Below are 18407 nucleotides of genomic sequence, written 5' to 3'. Positions count from 1 at the left end.
CAATATTCCACGTTTCCAACTCTTTACTATTCCACGACAGTACAGAACTGTTTAATACTGCTAAGGTACAAAAACCAGTGTTATCTTAAACTTAGAATACTATTGGTAGTAGTTGATTTGACAAACATATTCCCCTTCAATAATCCTTTCTCTTGTTGTGGGAGGGAGGGGCATGCTGTCCTCGCAGCGGTGCCTGTTGGATCTAGTTGGCTCTGTGATTCCACTGGTGGAAGTGACCTACGTTGCTCTTCGGTCAGGTAAACCCTATTTGGTCACAAATCGATGACAACATCAAATTGATGAAGGTATAGGTGTGCGCTTCAATGTTGATGCATCAAAATGACTAACGTTTAGCATTCATGGGGGGAGGGGGGGGGATGGGGGGCAGGGGGGTATGGGGGGGAGGGGGGGGGGTATGGACTCGTCAATGCAACAAACGTTTAGTAATGAGAAACCAACTTGCTATAGGTGTCTGTGTCTGACTGGATGTTTGTTAAAAATTATGTTTTGATTTCAAGTGAGTTGTGGTGCCTATTCCATAACTTTCATTTTCTTTTTAGATTCTGACAAATTACCCAAAACTGAGAGTTATGGATGCAATGGAATCAGATCTTGACATGATGATTCTGATGAATGTCGAAAAAGAAGACATTGTTTCCAATGACACTATCGACTAGGTTGTATCAGATTGGGATGAAGAAAAACTCAATGCAATGGTGCCCCAAATTGAGAAGGAAGCACTTGTTGTGAAAAACAAGAAGGCAAAGCAATCAGCTATTCACTCCAAAAATACTGGCCTGAAAAATGTGCAGAACACAAGTAACAAGACTGGTTCAAGGAAGAGGAGTTCCTCAGCAGCTTATCAGATGGCTGTCACAACGTTGTCCTCTGTAGATGACTTCCTATGTATCCTGGTGCCATCTAAAGGTGAGCTAATGTCTAAGACAGGAATGGCCTGGAAAACAAAAGTTTGCATGAAACCATTGGTAAAACACCAGCAATAAATATAGTTCATATTCGTCGAAGACTGACTGCTTCCACTGGGTATAGGTGTGATATTCAAAAATGTTTTGAGTTATTTTTCTCAGATGACATTCTCAATGAAATGTTACTTTGCATGAATGCTGAAATTGCTGAGCAACAAACATAGTATAAACCCATAAACTGAACGTTGGTCACCAGCAAAAGTGAGCTGAAAGCTTTTCTGGCCTGCCCTGAAGGTGAATCATATCTCAACGTGCATTTCTTTCAATGAGAGCAGATGTGGTGCCCAGGTTTTGGCTACAACTTCCAGGGCTCGATTCAGTTTTATCATAAGCTGACTTTGATTTGACATCAAACCATCACGGGACCCCAATGATAAGCTATCTGCAGTGCGGAAGATTTGGGAGATGATGCTAGAGAACATGGTGCCTATGTCATTATTGATGAACAACTAGTTGGATTCCGTAGACAGGTCACATTCATGATATAAATTCCCAACAAACCTGGCAGATATGGAATGAAAATTGTAATGATGTGTGACAGTGGGACAAAATTTGTGGTACACACATTACCACTTTTGGGGAAGGGTATGCCCTGGAGACAATTCGGTTGAACAAGGGGGAACTTCCAGCTGAATTCGTTGATATAAATTTTGAAACCGGCCTACAGGCCTTCTTCATTTATGATGACAATCTGACGGCAGTTTCCTACAAGCCAAAACAGAACAACCTTGTTTGCGTCCTTTAATCCGCTCATTAAGATGGCCTGCATCCATCCAGACAATCATAAACTGCACAATATTCTCCAGTACAATGAAACAAATTCTGGCGTTGATACGTTTGACCAAATGTGCCATGTTGCAAATGCCATAAGAAAAACCAAGCGGTGGCCAGTCTGTTAGTTTTACAATATGGTAAATATTGCCTCAATAAACACCTAAATTATTTATATGCACAGTTTGTACAGAGCCCATAGTGTAGAAGCGATGAACAGAATCTGTCTCGCCTGCTTTTCATGTTCTCCCTTGCAGGTGCTTTGTCAAAGCAATGGCCCATTGAAAGAAAAGATATTGTAGGGCAACATCGGCACATGATGCAGAGAACAGAAAACATGTTGAAGTTTCAAACCTCTTTGAACAGTATCTCAAACAAAAGAAAGAGGAACTCTACCACTTACCCATCAATTTCCAATGCAGGTCATGGAGCCGTGTCCATCACCCATCCCTCTCAGCCTAAAGAATGCCGCATCTGTAGAGATTCCAGCTATAAGCTGAGAAGTATGACAAAAAGCAACTGTGTAACATGTGATGGGAAACATCACAAGACTGCGTGCAATACGTGCCATTGGCAATGCTCATGAAGCCTGAAGGAATTCACATTATGGGGATGAGTTACTTTCTGGTGGAATGTTGTTTTTTCAGAATTGATTTCATAGAATTCCTCAGTGCAACATTTATAGTCAAGAGGCCATTTGTGATATGTAGCCATATTCTTTAGTCAGTGGCACCTTTGATTAATTTGTTGTATGTTTTTTGGATGTTATATTCATTTATATGTCAACTATTCTGATTATTTCATTAGGTGTACATATTTTTTGTGTTTCCACATTCTTTGCCAAGTTACTTTTCCTTCATTGGATAAACTGATCTAGTAATTCCTCTTTCTGTTGTTTGTGTTACTATTGTTCATATTCAATAACCGTGGCACGCGATCACTCAAATTATCGTATAAGAGCTGATGCAATTTTCTTTTGGGTACTTATTACATATTGTTACCATTGGGTGAAAAATATGTATCAATGCCTTTTTGTTTGTGGATCTATGCAGTTTGAGTTTTTGTGATTTTTTTGCACTGGAAAGACACTGTAAATCTTGAACTGTATTTTTCTTTAAGTTTCCTCCAATAAAGGATTCATAATTCTGGCAATATGTCACTGTTAATTATTTTCCTGGTCAAAACTAGGTGTGGTGGTCAAATCAATGAAGATATAGGTATGGAAGAGCTCAAAATTGGTATAGTATTGTTCAAAATTGGTATAGTATTCTAGGTTAATATACAGACCACCTCTTACATGTGTATGCAAATTGATGTAGACATGCATTGGACACTTACATTGTTGGTGAATGTTGTATTTAATTGGATGCAATATTTTGTTGCTGCATAATAATTGCTGATTCATCGAGCTGACTGTGTAGTCAATACCTGTTCATGAACTTAAATGATGAAATAAACTGACCCTCCTGTTGTTCTGCAGGAAGTTGTACATCAGTTTGAACGCGCATATCGTGGAGTACATGGAAAGGGCACAATGGCAGAACGGCAGTTATCAATCATTGATCGTGCCCTAGCCCTTAACCCAGGGAACAAACAGCTTGTACGAAAACGAGTTACAATTGCGGAGTCTTCATTGTCAGCTGATGTAGCTTCTCGGCAGATTGAAGCTCTTCTAAGCACACAGCCTACCAGCATTGAACTCTGGAGAGGGTAATTATTAAACAATAGTTTCTATTGAATTTTTGTTTGGTGTGTTATTGAAAAATGCTATTTTTGGATGCTTATAAGAGCAAAGCTGTAACAAAATACTTGTGTTGTTGTTGTTGTGGTCTTCAGTCCTGAGACTGGTTTGATGCAGCTCTCCATGCTACTCTATCCTGTGCAAGCTTCTTCATCTCCCAGTATCTACTGCAACCTACATCCTTCTGAATCTGCTTAGTGTATTCATCTCTTGGTCTCCCTCTACGATTTTTACCCTCCACACTGCCCTCCAATGCTAAATTTGTGATCCCTTGACGCCTCAAAACATGTCCTACCAACCGATCCCTTCTTCTAGTCAAGTTGTGCCACAAACTTCTCTTCTCCCCAATCCTATTCAATACCTCCTCATTAGTTACACGATCTACCCACTTTATCTTCAGCATTCTTCTGTAGCACCACATTTCGAAAGCTTCTATTCTCTTCTTGTCCAAACTAGTTATCGTCCATGTTTCACTTCCATACATGGCTACACTCCATACAAATACTTTCAGAAATGACTTCCTGACACTTAAATCTATACTCGATGTTAACAAATTCCTCTTCTTGAGAAACGCTTTCCTTGCCATTGCCAGTCTACATTTTATATCCTCTCTACTTCGACCATCATCGGTTATTTTACTCCCTAATACTTGTGATGACTGTTTTATGTTCACACTTGAATTCCTGTTATTGTGGTGCTCTCTTTGATTCAGTAGTAGTTGTTGTTAATTAGAAGCAATCAAACTCTTGACACTTGGGTTATAGGTTGCTCTTTTTAATGGCTGTGTTCTACCATTATTCTTAAAAACAAGTGGTAACTGTCAGGTACAGTGGCTGACTTGGAGAGAGAGGTATGAACAAAAATCTTTTTCTACCTTGGCAAATTTCTTCAGTTTAACCCATTACTGTTGGTTGTTTCTCCCTCTGGTTACCTTGAACATAGTCTATGTTTCTCTTCTTACCTCGTTCCCTGGAGCTCTCTGTTACAACCCCATCCATCTTAATCCAAAATAAGTTTGATCTCTTCTCATTACATGTCCATACCAATGATGTCTTTGGTCATAGATGTTCTTATACACCTTAGTAACTCTTCAAACTCCTTCCATTTTCTCGTTAGGAATTCTATCCAATTTCCTGGTTCCACACATCTATCTCAGCATCTTAATTTTGCGAACATGTAGCTTCTTGCACTGTTTTTGCTGTTGAGAATGAAATATCTAACAAATGAAATAAATCATGTTAAACTGACTATAATTGTTGCCATGAGAAGAAATTACAGTTTTAAGACCTGTCTTGGAGATTGTACCAACAGATGTCAGTAGATGGTGGGACAACTGCAAGTTCAAGGAGTTGAGTGGGCAGCAAATAATCTAGTGTTGCTAACCATGGGAATCTACACAGTGTCCTTCATTTCAATGACTGCTTCGCAGCCTGTGCCATCTGGATCCTTCCCACCAACACCAGCTTTTCTGAATAGTGCCGGTGGGAACCCTCCCTGCAATATATCCTGAGGTCAACCTTCATTAGTCATTGTCCTTACCCATTCAGCCCCTTTCCTGTTGCCTTTCCAGCACTACACAGCCCTCTATTCCACCAACACACACAATCTTTTTGTTTCTCTCTTTTTCTGCTAACTCCCCTCCCCTCTCTGCCCCGCCCTCCGTCTAATATTCCGACTGCACCTAGCTGCCCCACTCTCCACTTTGTCCCTGCATGCTCCCAGCAGCACCCTGCTATCCCTCCCCCTCCCCACCCCAGCTTCCTCACTACCCACATCCAGTGAAAGCTAACTTTTCCGACAGCCTTTTTGTTGTGTTTTTCTGCAATTCAGCATCTCTGCTGTATGGTGAATAGCAACTATGCATTTCATTATATTGTTACATTTCATCTTGGATTTTCCATTGTTGGAAACAGTAAAAGTCTAGATGGGAGCCAGTGGCTTACTTCTGTGTCCTGTGCTGCAATGTTGTCGACTGTCACTGTGACATTTGATGAGGATGAAATGTGATGTGTCAGCTGTTGGTTCTACACGGCCAATGAGAGAGCAACAGGTGGACAATATGTCTGGAAGCAAGAGCCATTGTAACAGTGTTATGTCAGTATAGAAGTGAAATATGATATGAATTCGGATAAAAACAGCTGTGTTCACAGGTTCCACAGTAACCACAAGCTCAGAAATTGTAACATATCAGGAAAAACAGCCAGTGTATGTGACAATGAAGATAAATTGTGTTATCACAGTTGACAGGCTTAGTAAGCGAAAAATATAAAAAAAGAAGACTGTCTGAAAATTAATGTAAACCATTTCTTTATTTTATTGCTACTTATGTTATCAATAAATGCTATAATGTTAACTTTTTAGGCAGATACTATGTGTCAATAAAGCAGTCTGTAATTTTGATTCGTCAGCGTACCTAACCATTATCAATGCACTGTTTTCTAATCTCAGTGCATGTTAGTTCCCTGCTGTTTGGGCATCAGTATATGTTAACAATAAATTTTCCTCATGAAACATTTTGCAAAAGAGAAAAGGGGGGGGGGGGGGGGCAGTCGTCTTACAATCAGCGTCATCCTATACTTGGATAAATACGGTAATATATGAGTTTTGTGATTTGGTCACCTACTTTGCTGATGATGGCTGAAGTAGAAGATGTAACGTGAAGACTGGCTTAGCATCAGGAGCATTTATAAAAAAGAGGACATTGTTAACTAGTGTAAATTGAAGTGTTGCAACCTCTGTTCTGAAGATATTTGTATGTAGTGTGGTCTTGTATTAAGTGAAGTGAGGATGATAAGCAGTTCAGACAAGAAGAGAATATAAGCTCATGATGTAAGGTAACAGGGGATAATATGGAACTCTTTCAAGTAATTTAAAATTTAAAGCACAGCAGCAGAGATAATATGCTGGGCAAAATAGACCAGAAAATACTTGTTTTGTGTTTTGATGGACGTTGTAGTTCCGTTGGATAGTGTTTTGGTTTTCTTTTAATTGCAACGAATTATATAAGTGTGGTGATAATTTGTAAAATTATATAATGTATTTAGATTTAAGTATTTAAATATTATAAAATACTGTAAACGAATTGTGGCCATGTTTAGCAATTATTTTGAATACTGTGGTGTCATGTGACCCGACTCAGGACTGTGGATGTGAGCGGGAAAATCGGGGTCTTTGGTGGTTGGCCGTTGTGGTGGCGAGTTGGGAGCGGCAAAGTTCCGCGAGTGCAAGCATGGACGCCAGGGTATGCGATGGAACAAAGTGAAAGTGTGTGGGTGTGAGACAAACAGTGTACGAATTGCACCGATTATTATTTGTGAACTTAAAAATGCATGGCCACAACGTTAAAGTGTTTCTTTTGAATAAATAAGTTTCAATCTGAACGTGTATAGTTCAATTCACTGCTCTTCAAAAGCCAGCCAATATCAGACTCAATAATAGGGGCGATAATGCAACCGTTTACTACCAACCCCCTTTACAGATGAGCCACGTGACAAAATAGGTAGTAAACGAGCCCGAGTTCTGTTGCAATTGGGGGCTCGTCCGGGATAGGACTTTCTTCCATATTCCATAGTATTTCGGAATCGAATGTCCTTCTGATGTTAGGCTTTTGAACAGTCAGTGTGGGGGCTCTGAGCTAAATCGGTGCATTAGCAGTACCGGAGTGTTTGTGCTGGACAAGATACGCGCTGCCCCGTGGTTACGCCGATATAAGGCCACCACGATTGTGAAGCAGTCAGTTACACAGTCTGATGAGTCGACCACGTGTTTGCCGCGGGTAAAACAGTCGTCCGTGCCGCGATACGTGCTGCCGCGAGAAGAAACCGTCGTCCGTGCCACGTCCATGTGTTGCTACGGGTAAAGCAGTCGAAGCTGTATCCACGTGCTGCCGACGATCAACGCCGTCGTCCGTGCCACCGACCAACACGACTACATGCTGCCAGGGGCCTACGCAACGTGTTCTCGCTCCTGATTGAGTTTGCTGTGTGTCCACGCCGCCGATTAAGATTCATTGCATAGCTGTGCTGCGGAGCTCACTGCAGACGTCGCGTCACACGAGGATTTAAAAGATAAGTACAGCCAGCAGCTACATTGCAAAATTATGTCCTTTTCATTAGCCATGGCCGATGAGACGCGTGAATCTCAAAGTGAAGGCGAATCAGTGGATGTTAGGAGTACCTGTAGTAGCCCTAGCATGCCAAAAGAAATAGGCTGGATACCAGGAAGTGACCTCAGCACATTTTTTGTGAAACTTACTAGTAAATTAGGAGAAATAGACTCGAAAATAGGGAATATAAAAACTGCAATAGTTGGAGAAATGGATTCGAAAATAGGGGATATGGAATTAAGGCTTAGTGATAAAATAAAGACAGTGAGTGATAAAGTTGAAAACACAGTTAAAATTGTTGAGGGAATTATCGAGAGAGTTGATGAGGTTGAAATAGGCCTAGTAGCCAAGGTGGACACTGTGCAAAGTAATCTTGTGGGGCAAATTCAGGTACAGGAACAGAAATGCACATTATTTCAAAGACAAACAGAAGCAGACATTGAATCCATTAAGATAGGAGTGTTGGATTGCCATAAGGGAATTACTGACAATAAGAAGGAATTAGAAGGGGAAATAAATGTCATGAGGGAAACAGTTAATACTGTGGCAGCAGGGAATGGAAATTTATTGTTGGGATATCCTCTGGGGCATGGATTTCAGTCAAAACCTTTTAATGGGGAGAATAAATACCATGCAGTTGACTTTCTAGCTGCATGTAAGGATAACTTTATGACAGGGATGAGTGAGGAGGCAAAAATTAAATATGTTAAGAGGCAGTTGGAAGGGGGAGCTCAAACATGGGCAAACCAAAATGATGATAAATTTTGTGATTTTAAAACCTTCGAAAACCTGTTCTTGATCAAATACTGGGGTCAAGCAAAACAATTTAGATTGCAAAACGATTTTTTGAGTGGATCCAGTTACAAGAGTGGAAAGGAAAGTATGAGAGAGTTATGTGTTAGAGAACTGAATAAATTAAATCATCTGGATAGGCCACTGGGCATATTAACAGAAATATCTACACTAAAGAGAAGATTACCAGAGCATTTGCAATGGGATTTGATTCACAGTGCAACAGATTCAGTGGAAGAATTTCTTAATTTTGTGGGTAATATGGACAGGGCATTGTGTTACAGACCTAAATACATGGAACATAGGGAGGTACGAAGCTTGACATGCATGCCTGTAAAAAAAAAAAAAAAAAAAAAAAAAAAAAAAAAAAAAAAAAAAAAAATTGGGGGCTATGTATACGTGTATTTATAATTGGAGTATTATTTGTGTTACTGTGTATGTTGCGATGCCATTGTTGGTGGTCAGCAAACTTCATTATACTGTATGTATTTGCAATAAGGGAATCTGTTGTCCAATGGATTTGCACAACTGGTGTGTGTGTGATAGAAGCCTTGTTGGAAGTCACACGGGAACTGAAACCTACTGTACATATAGTCTATTTCTGTATAAATATGTGGAGAATATAGGAGGGAGGAAATCTGCAAATAGTTTGTATAAAAAAAAAAATAATGAGATTTGATTAAAATTCCTAATGTATCTGTGGCACCTGGAGTTGATACTGGTGCGTGGGGGTAGAAGTGTCGGAGGTCCTGATCTGGGAACATTTGAAGGGTGAAATAGAATATATTTAACTATGCCATGTTTGTGTTTGATTTATGTGCATGTTTGTCATTTGTACAAACCTCAATAAGAACTGATCAGTGAAAACAGGATGTTCCAGGGAGGATTTGGATAGCCTGATTCCTGGGAAATGTGGGTCTGCATGTCTAGCCAAGATTTAAGAGGATTTGATTACATTTTGATAGGATGGCTTGGCTAATGAGAGGAAGCACAGTGCTGTTGGCTGGCAAGTTTGGAAAGACTGTATTCCAATGCATAAACCTGTGAACAAAAGGATTTGGTTACAACAACTTCGTGCAACTTACAGAAACAACTGTGTAAAAAGTGGAAGTGTTAATGTGCAGTGAGTGTGCAACCTACATATAGACTAACATGGGCATTTATTTTGCCTGCCCAATCAGACTCAATAGGAGACTATCCAATTGTATATTTGAGTTGGATACATTGTTGGATTATGTATGTATGTTTTCTGATGACAGTACTTACACTGATTAACTCACCACTATAACACTGTTCTACATGTTTTGGTGCCATTATAGTTATAATTAAAATGTTTAATATGTAAAGTAATATGGGTTCACTCCATTTGGTGCTACTTCATGTTGCCGTTACTAAGGTAATGTCTCCATGAAGTGGGGGTATGTAAGGTAACAGGGGATAATATGGAACTCTTTCAAGTAATTTAAAATTTAAAGCACAGCAGCAGAGATAATATGCTGGGCAAAATAGACCAGAAAATACTTGTTTTGTGTTTTGATGGACGTTGTAGTTCCGTTGGATAGTGTTTTGGTTTTCTTTTAATTGCAACGAATTATATAAGTGTGGTGATAATTTGTAAAATTATATAATGTATTTAGATTTAAGTATTTAAATATTATAAAATACTGTAAACGAATTGTGGCCATGTTTAGCAATTATTTTGACTACTGTGGTGTCATGTGACCCGACTCAGGACTGTGGATGTGAGCGGGAAAATCGGGGTCTAGTTCAATTCACTGCTCTTCAAAAGCCAGCCAATATCAGACTCAATAATAGGGGCGATAATGCAACCGTTTACTACCAACCCCCTTTACAGATGAGCCACGTGACAAAATAGGTAGTAAACGAGCCCGAGTTCTGTTGCAGTGAGATGTGGTGCTGTGGAAGAATGGTGAAGATTAGATGGGTGGATCGAGTAACAAATGAGGTGTGCTGATATGATTAGGGGAAAAATGAAATGTTTGGCATAACCTGACTAGGAGAAGGGATCAGTGGATAGGATACATTCTGAGACTTAAAGGGACCAGTTTGATAATGGAAGGAAGTGTGAAGGGTAAAAATTGTGTGGGATGACACAGGGGTGAATGGAGTAAGTCGGTTCAAATGGATGCTGGTTGCAGTAGTTATCAGAGATGAAGAGACTTGCACAATATAGAGTAGTGTGGAGAGCTGCAGGAAATCAGTCAGTCTTCAGCTGAAATAATACTCATCATCATCATCGTCGTCATCATCAACAACAACAACATGAATTTAACTTTCCTCTAGTTAGCACAGCTATGTATGTCTTTTTCCTCTTTGTAACTGGGCAAAATTATACACACTCTCTCTCCCTCACTCCATTATATGGAAACTGATCTTCTTTATAGATTTCCAGTTTCTCTTTCCTTCAGGGCTGATACCAGGTCTTCTCATGATATATCCCATATCATTTTCTAACTGGGATTGCCCTCTTCTCAAGGTTTTCGGGTTTCCTTCATCCAGAAGTTTCTCAAAGTAATCTACCACTTACTAATATTGCCCTAATCTTGGAGTAGGAATTGAGCCTCTCTTCTTGAATAATATAGGTGAAACTATTCCCCAGTAGTTCTTCAGCCAGTCTGTTAGCTTTCTGACCGCTGTTGATGAGTTCACTTGTCTTGCCCTGCTACTTCCCAGATGCTGTTGATAAATATAATATGGCCTCTGGAATTTTGTTCAGCACCATTGAAGAGTTAGCTCATGCCTCCTTACTGACTCCTGAGCACTAATGATGCATATAGACATACCAGTACTCAGATACCTGAGTAATGTTGACGAGTTTAAGCGTACACCAGGATTTCTGCCAATATCACAGTAGCTTTTCATAGTTCTGGCTACCAGGCTGACTTTGGGTAGTTCATTGGTTCTGACCTCATTTTGCAACATTTGGCTTCACTTTACATCTTACTGTTCATGAGGATTATCATCAGCTGTGTGTTTCTCATCATTTTTTACTACTAAGGAAATGATAGGACATTGTGGTTGCATTGAGAAAGAGGTCATGGAGATACGAAAGCGACAGTGAGGATGAATTATTCATTGTCGACCTTAGTGGTAACTCATCTACAGATTCTGAAAGCAAGCTGTCTTCATCAATAGGTGTAACACTGAGCTCATGTTTCAACAAGAGATGTAACTGATAGTTCTTCTGAATCTGAAAATATAGTAACTTTCAGAATGGGTTACCAAAATCAGATCAGAAACTGTTGAAGAAAAAAAGCCATTGTTACATCTCTGCCAGTTTGCAACAACCTTAAATTCAGAGAGAAGCTTCAAAGTCAGAAACTAGTTTTACACCTATGAAAATCATTTCTCCTTTGTTGGGACCACAGTCATACAGGACATTCTGCTATTTGGCTGTACATTTTAATATTCATTTATTTCACACTTTTCAGCTTTATAACCATTGTGAAGAGTGAAGATGAAAATCACCAAATCTCTGACATGGCTCAATGATATGTCATCATCATCAGAGTATTAGAATATGAATGTAAATGAATAAATAGTTCAGCTGACACTGTGCATATTATACTGAATTTGTGTTGGCTGATACGTTGCTGTGATATACATGCACGACATCAGTACATCAACTGACATCAACATTTGTCAAAACCACTTCAGAGATAATTGTAATATTTTGACAATGATGTGTCATTCAGGCATGTCCAGCATTTAGTGATGTTTCATCTTGATAATGGTTATAAAGCTGAAACCACATTAGTGTGAAACAAGTGAATATTAAAATATTGAGGTCATTACGGTCTGGGTCCCATGGGTAGAAACCACACCCCTTCCCTCCTCCTCCCCAACCTCACCTCTCTCCCTCCTCCTAATAGGCCTTGTGATATTGACAACCGACAACATGCTGCGCACCACTGTAAGTTTCTCCATTTCAGGTTTGTACGTACAACACAGTGGAGCATGGCATTATGTTCTGCTCCAGGTGTGCTGAATCTGTACATCAAAGCAACACAGCAGCTCCACCAGAGTAGACGTGGTGCTCCAGCGTCTCAAACACCACCAGCTGAAAGGGCCATCATTGGTAAGGATGATTAATGAGATTTTGTAGCATCCCATAAATGATTTCAGAGGATTATAGAATTATTATTGAGATTAGGAATAAATGTGCCTCTGACTGCAAAAAGACCTTCAGTTTCTTTTTATTGTGTCATGATCGATTTCATGGCTTCCAGCCCTTCCTCAGGTGCAACCAGGATACCATATTTACACACGTACAAGACAACCCTGCTTGATCCCCCACCCTTTTTATTTTATTTTAGGAGGCTCTTTGAGAAAATTTTACTTGTAAGATATTCAGAGTAATAAAACTCATAAACTGTTTCATTGATATAAAGTACCTGCCTAAGGATTTTATTTTGAATTTATGCTATTTATTTAGTGCTTGCTTACATTTTGACAACACAAAGAGAAATAAATTAACCTAAAAGAAATGATTTGCATTGATTTTTATCTTTATTTCCTACGCCTACTACTTGAGGTCGTTGTTTGTGGTATTACTATTTTTAATCATCATTGTCATCATCACTGGTATCGCTTCTGGGATGATGGTTTACCTAATCAATGAGAGATGAAAAAAAGAGGCAGTGTGTTCCTATGTAAGGGCAGCACTGAAATTTATGATCTTCTTCGTGATATATAATTGTCTGTTTCTTCCAAATATGTCACGATTTCTGAGGTGATGATTAGGGTGGGACGTAATAGCACTGTTGAAACTGCTGTGAGTGAAATGAGCAGCAACGAAATTTATAATTGAAATGAACAGAAATGAAATTTATAATTGCAGTTGTAACAAGTATTATGCTGTTTCTTCTGAATATTTTGCGATGTCTGAGGTTGTGGTTATGGTGGGACCTGAGAATACAGCTCTTCCCCCCCCCCCTCCCCCCCCCCCTCCCTGAATACGTATTGTAGTTCCCATCTATACTGACATGAGAATGTGACAATATTTTTCTTCTTCTCTTGCTTCCAGCATCATCTGCCCACTGCTTTCTCATTGGCTGCATAGAACCAACAGCGGACACTACCCATTTCGTTCCCATTGTACCTCACTGTGAGTGTTGACAGCATTGCTGCACGAAAAACACTGGCATGCCATTGGATCATATCTAGAGTTTACCATCTCCTGCAGAAATGTTCACTATTGTTGAATATTTGTCCAGTTTTAAAGGCAATTCAATTCTGACTACAAATGAAAAGTCAGCTAACTGAGAAAAAAGACTTAGTTGCAATCTCTTTTTCGTCACAACTACAAAAATTGTGGGGCTTTTCGGTTGCTAATGTATAATGTAGTTTGGTAAAATCAGTGTTACATTTTGCTCAGTGGGTATAATTAACAAGTATTATTACTTTTGTGACAAGTTTCTCCAATCAATCTAGAAAAAATTAACAACAATCCATTGTTAAAAGAGGAATAGCATCTGTGCAACACAAGGGTAGAATAGGTTCAGACCTCCTTGATGCAGTATCATGGAGGTCATCCTCTCAACATTTTCGGCATGTGTGGCAGACAGAATAGTAACCAGTCTTTGTTATGCAGAGAATGAACAATGGGTGGCTGCGGCTCTTGCTCATCCCACACAAAGTTAAATAAAAAAAATCTAAACAAGTCCTAGTGAAAAAGGAATTAAATATATTAAATAATAGTCCATTAAAACTAATCATAGTCAAATTAGACATTCACTGTGATTGCATCGTTGGAGGACACTAGTGTCAGCAATTTTGTGACACTACACAATCTTTTCAAATTCTTCAAAATAAGTCTTCATGTGACCTCAGTTGCATCTAATTGATATGGGGTATGTTTGTCCTTGGATTACAGCTCGCTGTCATCACTGTCCATAGAATAAATTGTGAAACCTGTGTCCACAGCACCATTCAGGAAGTGACTACCTGCAATATACCCTTTATTCCTGTAACCCTGTGATCTCAATCTTTGGTAGTCCCTGTCTTCCACTTGCTTATCCTGTTCCCTACTCCCACTCCAGCCCTACACACACATTCTATTCTGCCAGTGTATCTGCACAATCCTTTCCACTTCTCTCTGTCTTTACTCTCCCTATGCCTCCCTCTCCCCCATTCCATCTAGTTAGCCCAGTATCTTGTCTCCACCATATTCCTCCCAGCAACACCTACAGACATTCAGCATCTTCTGGTATTCCTACCCTGATATCCCTTCCCTTCTTCTCCCATGCCTCCTCTGTACCCCCACTACCCATACCAGCAAAGATCACTGCTCACCTCAGATGCAATCAGAGTTGGGCCTTAGCATCTGGAGATGTTTTGGTAATGTGTGTACGAATTATGCATGTGTGAATGTGTGTGTATGTTTTGCATACGTCCGGTGAAGGACTTAGTCCAGAAAGTAAGTTAAATTTTGGAATAAAACTCTTAAAACATTTTTTCAAACCAAAATTTATTTTCACAAGAAAGATCATTTCTTAAACCATATTTCTGCATAGTTGCCACCATTGTTCTGACATTTGTCATAGCAGGAAACCATCTTTTGTGTGCCCACTTCATAGAAAGATGCCGCTTTTGAAGATAGCCACTGCTGAACACTGTTTCTTGTGTCGTCACTGACATAGTGCCTTCCTCTAAAATCACACTTCAAGTTCAAGAACAAGTGGTAGTCACAAGGTGCGGGATGGGGCTGTACAGCAGATGATCAATGTGCTCCAAAGCAAATTGTTGAATAAGGCCTTGAGTGACACCAGTAGAATGGGGACATGTGTAGTCATGAAGTAACACAGTGCCGTGACAGAGCATTTCACATTTTTTGTTTTCAATTGTGCACTGAAGTCTTTTCAGTGTTTTGTATCACATCGACGGTTTCACCTCGGAAGTACCTCAACAAGCGGAATGCCGTATCTGCCCCAGAACTGGCCAGCCAGAGTGACCGTGTGGTTCTAGGCGCTACAGTCTGGAGCCGAGCGACCGCTATGGTCGCAGGTTCGAATCCTGCCTCGGGCATGGATGTGTGTGATGTCCTTAAGTTAGTTAGGTTTAATTAGTTCTAAGTTCTAGGCGACTGATTACCTCAGAAGTTAATTCACATAGTGCTCAGAGCCATTTGAACCATTGTTTTGTCCCAGAATCCCTTCGCTCCCAGCTTCAGGCAGTGTTGGCTTCGGTCACACAGCTTGAGGCTGTTGCCAATGGGCATCACTGTGGGGGTCCGGATGGGGGTTTGTCGGGGACGGCCAGCTCGTCCCACGCATCCCCCGATCGGACTACGACTGTGGTTGCCCGGGATACTGCCCGCATTGAGGCTGATCCCTCACCTGTGGTAGAGTGGGAGGTCGTCTCAAGGTGTGGCAGGGGGCGAAAGACATTCCGGAGGGCTGAACGGAAGGCCTCTCCAGTTTGTCTGACGAACCGGTTTCAGGCTCTGTCTCAGGCTGATACTGATCTTCAGCCTGACATGGCTGCTTGTCCTGTTCCAGAGGTTGCCCCTCAGTCTGCAAGATCCGGGCAGTCGCAGAGGGTGGGCTTACTGGTAGTTGGGAGCTCCAACGTCAGGCGCGTAATGGGGCCCCTTAGGGATATGGCAGCAAGGGAGGGGAAGAAAACCAAAGTGCACTCCGTGTGCATACCGGGGGGAGTCATTCCAGATGTGGAAAGGGTCCTTCCGGATGCCATGAAGGGTACAGGGTGCACCCATCTGCAGGTGGTCGCTCATGTCGGCACCAATGATGTGTCTCGCTATGGATCGGAGGAAATCCTCTCTGGCTTCCGGCGGCTATCTGATTTGGTGAAGACTGCCAGTCTCGCTAGCGGGATGAAAGCAGAGCTCACCATCTGCAGCATCGTCGACAGGACTGACTGCGGACCTTTGGTACAGAGCCGAGTGGAGGGTCTGAATCAGAGGCTGAGACGGTTCTGCGACCATGTGGGCTGCAGATTCCTCGACTTGCGCCATAGGGTGGTGGGGTTTCGGGTTCCGCTGGATAGGTCAGGAGTCCACTACACGCAACAAGCGGCTACACGGGTAGCAGGGGTTGTGTGGCGTGGGCTGGGCGGTTTTTTAGGTTAGATGGCCTCGGGCAAGTGCAGAAAGGGCAACAGCCTCAACGGGTGCGGGGCAAAGTCAGGACATGCAGGGACCAAGCAGCAATCGGTATTGTAATTGTAAACTGTCGAAGCTGCGTTGGTAAAGTACCGGAACTTCAAGCGCTGATAGAAAGCACCGAAGCTGAAATCGTTATAGGTACAGAAAGCTGGCTGAAGCCAGAGATAAATTCTGCCGAAATTTTTACAAAGGCACAGACGGTGTTTAGAAAGGATAGATTGCATGCAACCGGTGGTGGAGTGTTCGTCGCTGTTAGTAGTAGTTTATCCTGTAGTGAAGTAGAAGTGGATAGTTCCTGTGAATTATTATGGGTGGAGGTTACACTCAACAACCGAACTAGGTTAATAGTTGGCTCCTTTTACCGACCCCCCCGACTCAGCAGCATTAGTGGCAGAACAACTGAGAGAAAATTTGGAATACATTTCACATAAATTTTCTCAGCATGTTATGGTCTTAGGTGGAGATTTCAATTTACCAGATATAGACTGGGACACTCAGATGTTTAGGACGGGTGGTAGGGACAGAGCATCGAGTGACATTATACTGAGTGCACTATCCGAAAATTACTTCGAGGAATTAAACAGAGAACCGACTCGTGGAGATAACATCTTGGACCTACTGATAACAAACAGACCCGAACTTTTCGACTCTGTAAGCGCAGAACAGGGAATCAGTGATCATAAGGCCGTTGCAGCATCCCTGAATATGGAAGTTAATAGGAATATAAAAAAAGGGAGGAAGGTTTATCTGTTTAGCAAGAGTAATAGAAGGCAGATTTCAGACTACCTAACAGATCAAAACGAAAATTTCTGTTCCGACACTGACAATGTTGAGTGTTTATGGAAAAAGTTCAAGGCAATCGTAAAATGCGTTTTAGACAGGTACGTGCCGAGTAAAACTGTGAGGGACGGGAAAAACCCACCGTGGTACAACAACAAAGTTAGGAAACTACTGCGAAAGCAAAGAGAGCTTCACTCCAAGTTTAAACGCAGCCAAAACCTCTCAGACAAACAGAAGCTAAACGATGTCAAAGTTAGCGTAAGGAGGGCTATGCGTGAAGCGTTCAGTGAATTCGAAAGTAAAATACTAGGTACCGACTTGACAGAAAATCCTAGGAAGTTCTGGTCTTATGTTAAATCAGTAAGTGGCTCGAAACATCATGTCCAGACACTCCGGGATGATGATGGCATTGAAACAGAGGATGACAAGCGTAAAGCTGAAATACTAAACACCTTTTTCCAAAGCTGTTTCACAGAGGAAGACCGCACTGCAGTTCCTTCTCTAAATCCTCGCACCAACGAAAAAATGGCTGACATTGAAATAAGTGTCCAAGGAATAGAAAAGCAACTGGAATCACTCAACAGAGGAAAGTCCACTGGACCTGACGGGATACCAATTCGATTCTACACAGAGTACGCAAAAGAACTTGCCCCCCTTCTAACAGCCGTGTACCGCAAGTCTCTAGAGGAACAGAAGGTTCCAAATGATTGGAAAAGAGCACAGGTAGTCCCAGTCTTCAAGAAGGGTCGTCGAGCAGATGCGCAAAACTATAGACCTATATCTCTGACGTCGATCTGTTGTAGAATTTTAGAACATGTCCTTTGCTCGAGTATCATGTCGTTTTTGGAAACTCAGAATCTAATATGTAGGAATCAACATGGATTCCGGAAACAGCGATCGTGTGAAACCCAACTCGCTTTATTTGTTCATGAGACCCAGAAAATATTAGATACAGGCTCCCAGGTAGATGCTATTTTTCTTGACTTCCGGAAGGCGTTCGATACAGTTCCGCACTGTCGCCTGATAAACAAAGTAAGAGCCTACGGAATATCAGACTAGCTGTGTGGCTGGATTGAAGAGTTTTTA

General features: G+C 41.2%; 1 protein-coding gene across 1 annotated transcript in view; it reads left to right on the top strand.

Annotated features, from left to right (window-relative positions):
* LOC126094869 (nuclear exosome regulator NRDE2) overlaps nt 1-18407 on the top strand; it is a 190092-nt gene that overhangs the window by 56085 nt on the left and 115600 nt on the right. Inside the window, exons 5-6 of the mRNA XM_049909500.1 lie at nt 3238-3467; nt 12349-12494. Coding sequence (XP_049765457.1) covers nt 3238-3467; nt 12349-12494 — 376 coding nt within the window. The remainder of the gene's footprint in view (nt 1-3237; nt 3468-12348; nt 12495-18407) is intronic.

The sequence above is a fragment of the Schistocerca cancellata genome, chromosome 8 (genome assembly GCF_023864275.1).
Source record: "Schistocerca cancellata isolate TAMUIC-IGC-003103 chromosome 8, iqSchCanc2.1, whole genome shotgun sequence".
In the NCBI taxonomy this organism is placed as follows: domain Eukaryota; kingdom Metazoa; phylum Arthropoda; class Insecta; order Orthoptera; family Acrididae; genus Schistocerca; species Schistocerca cancellata.
The sequence above is the reverse complement of the archived record's forward strand: the minus strand, read 5'-3'. Positions and strand labels throughout refer to the sequence as shown.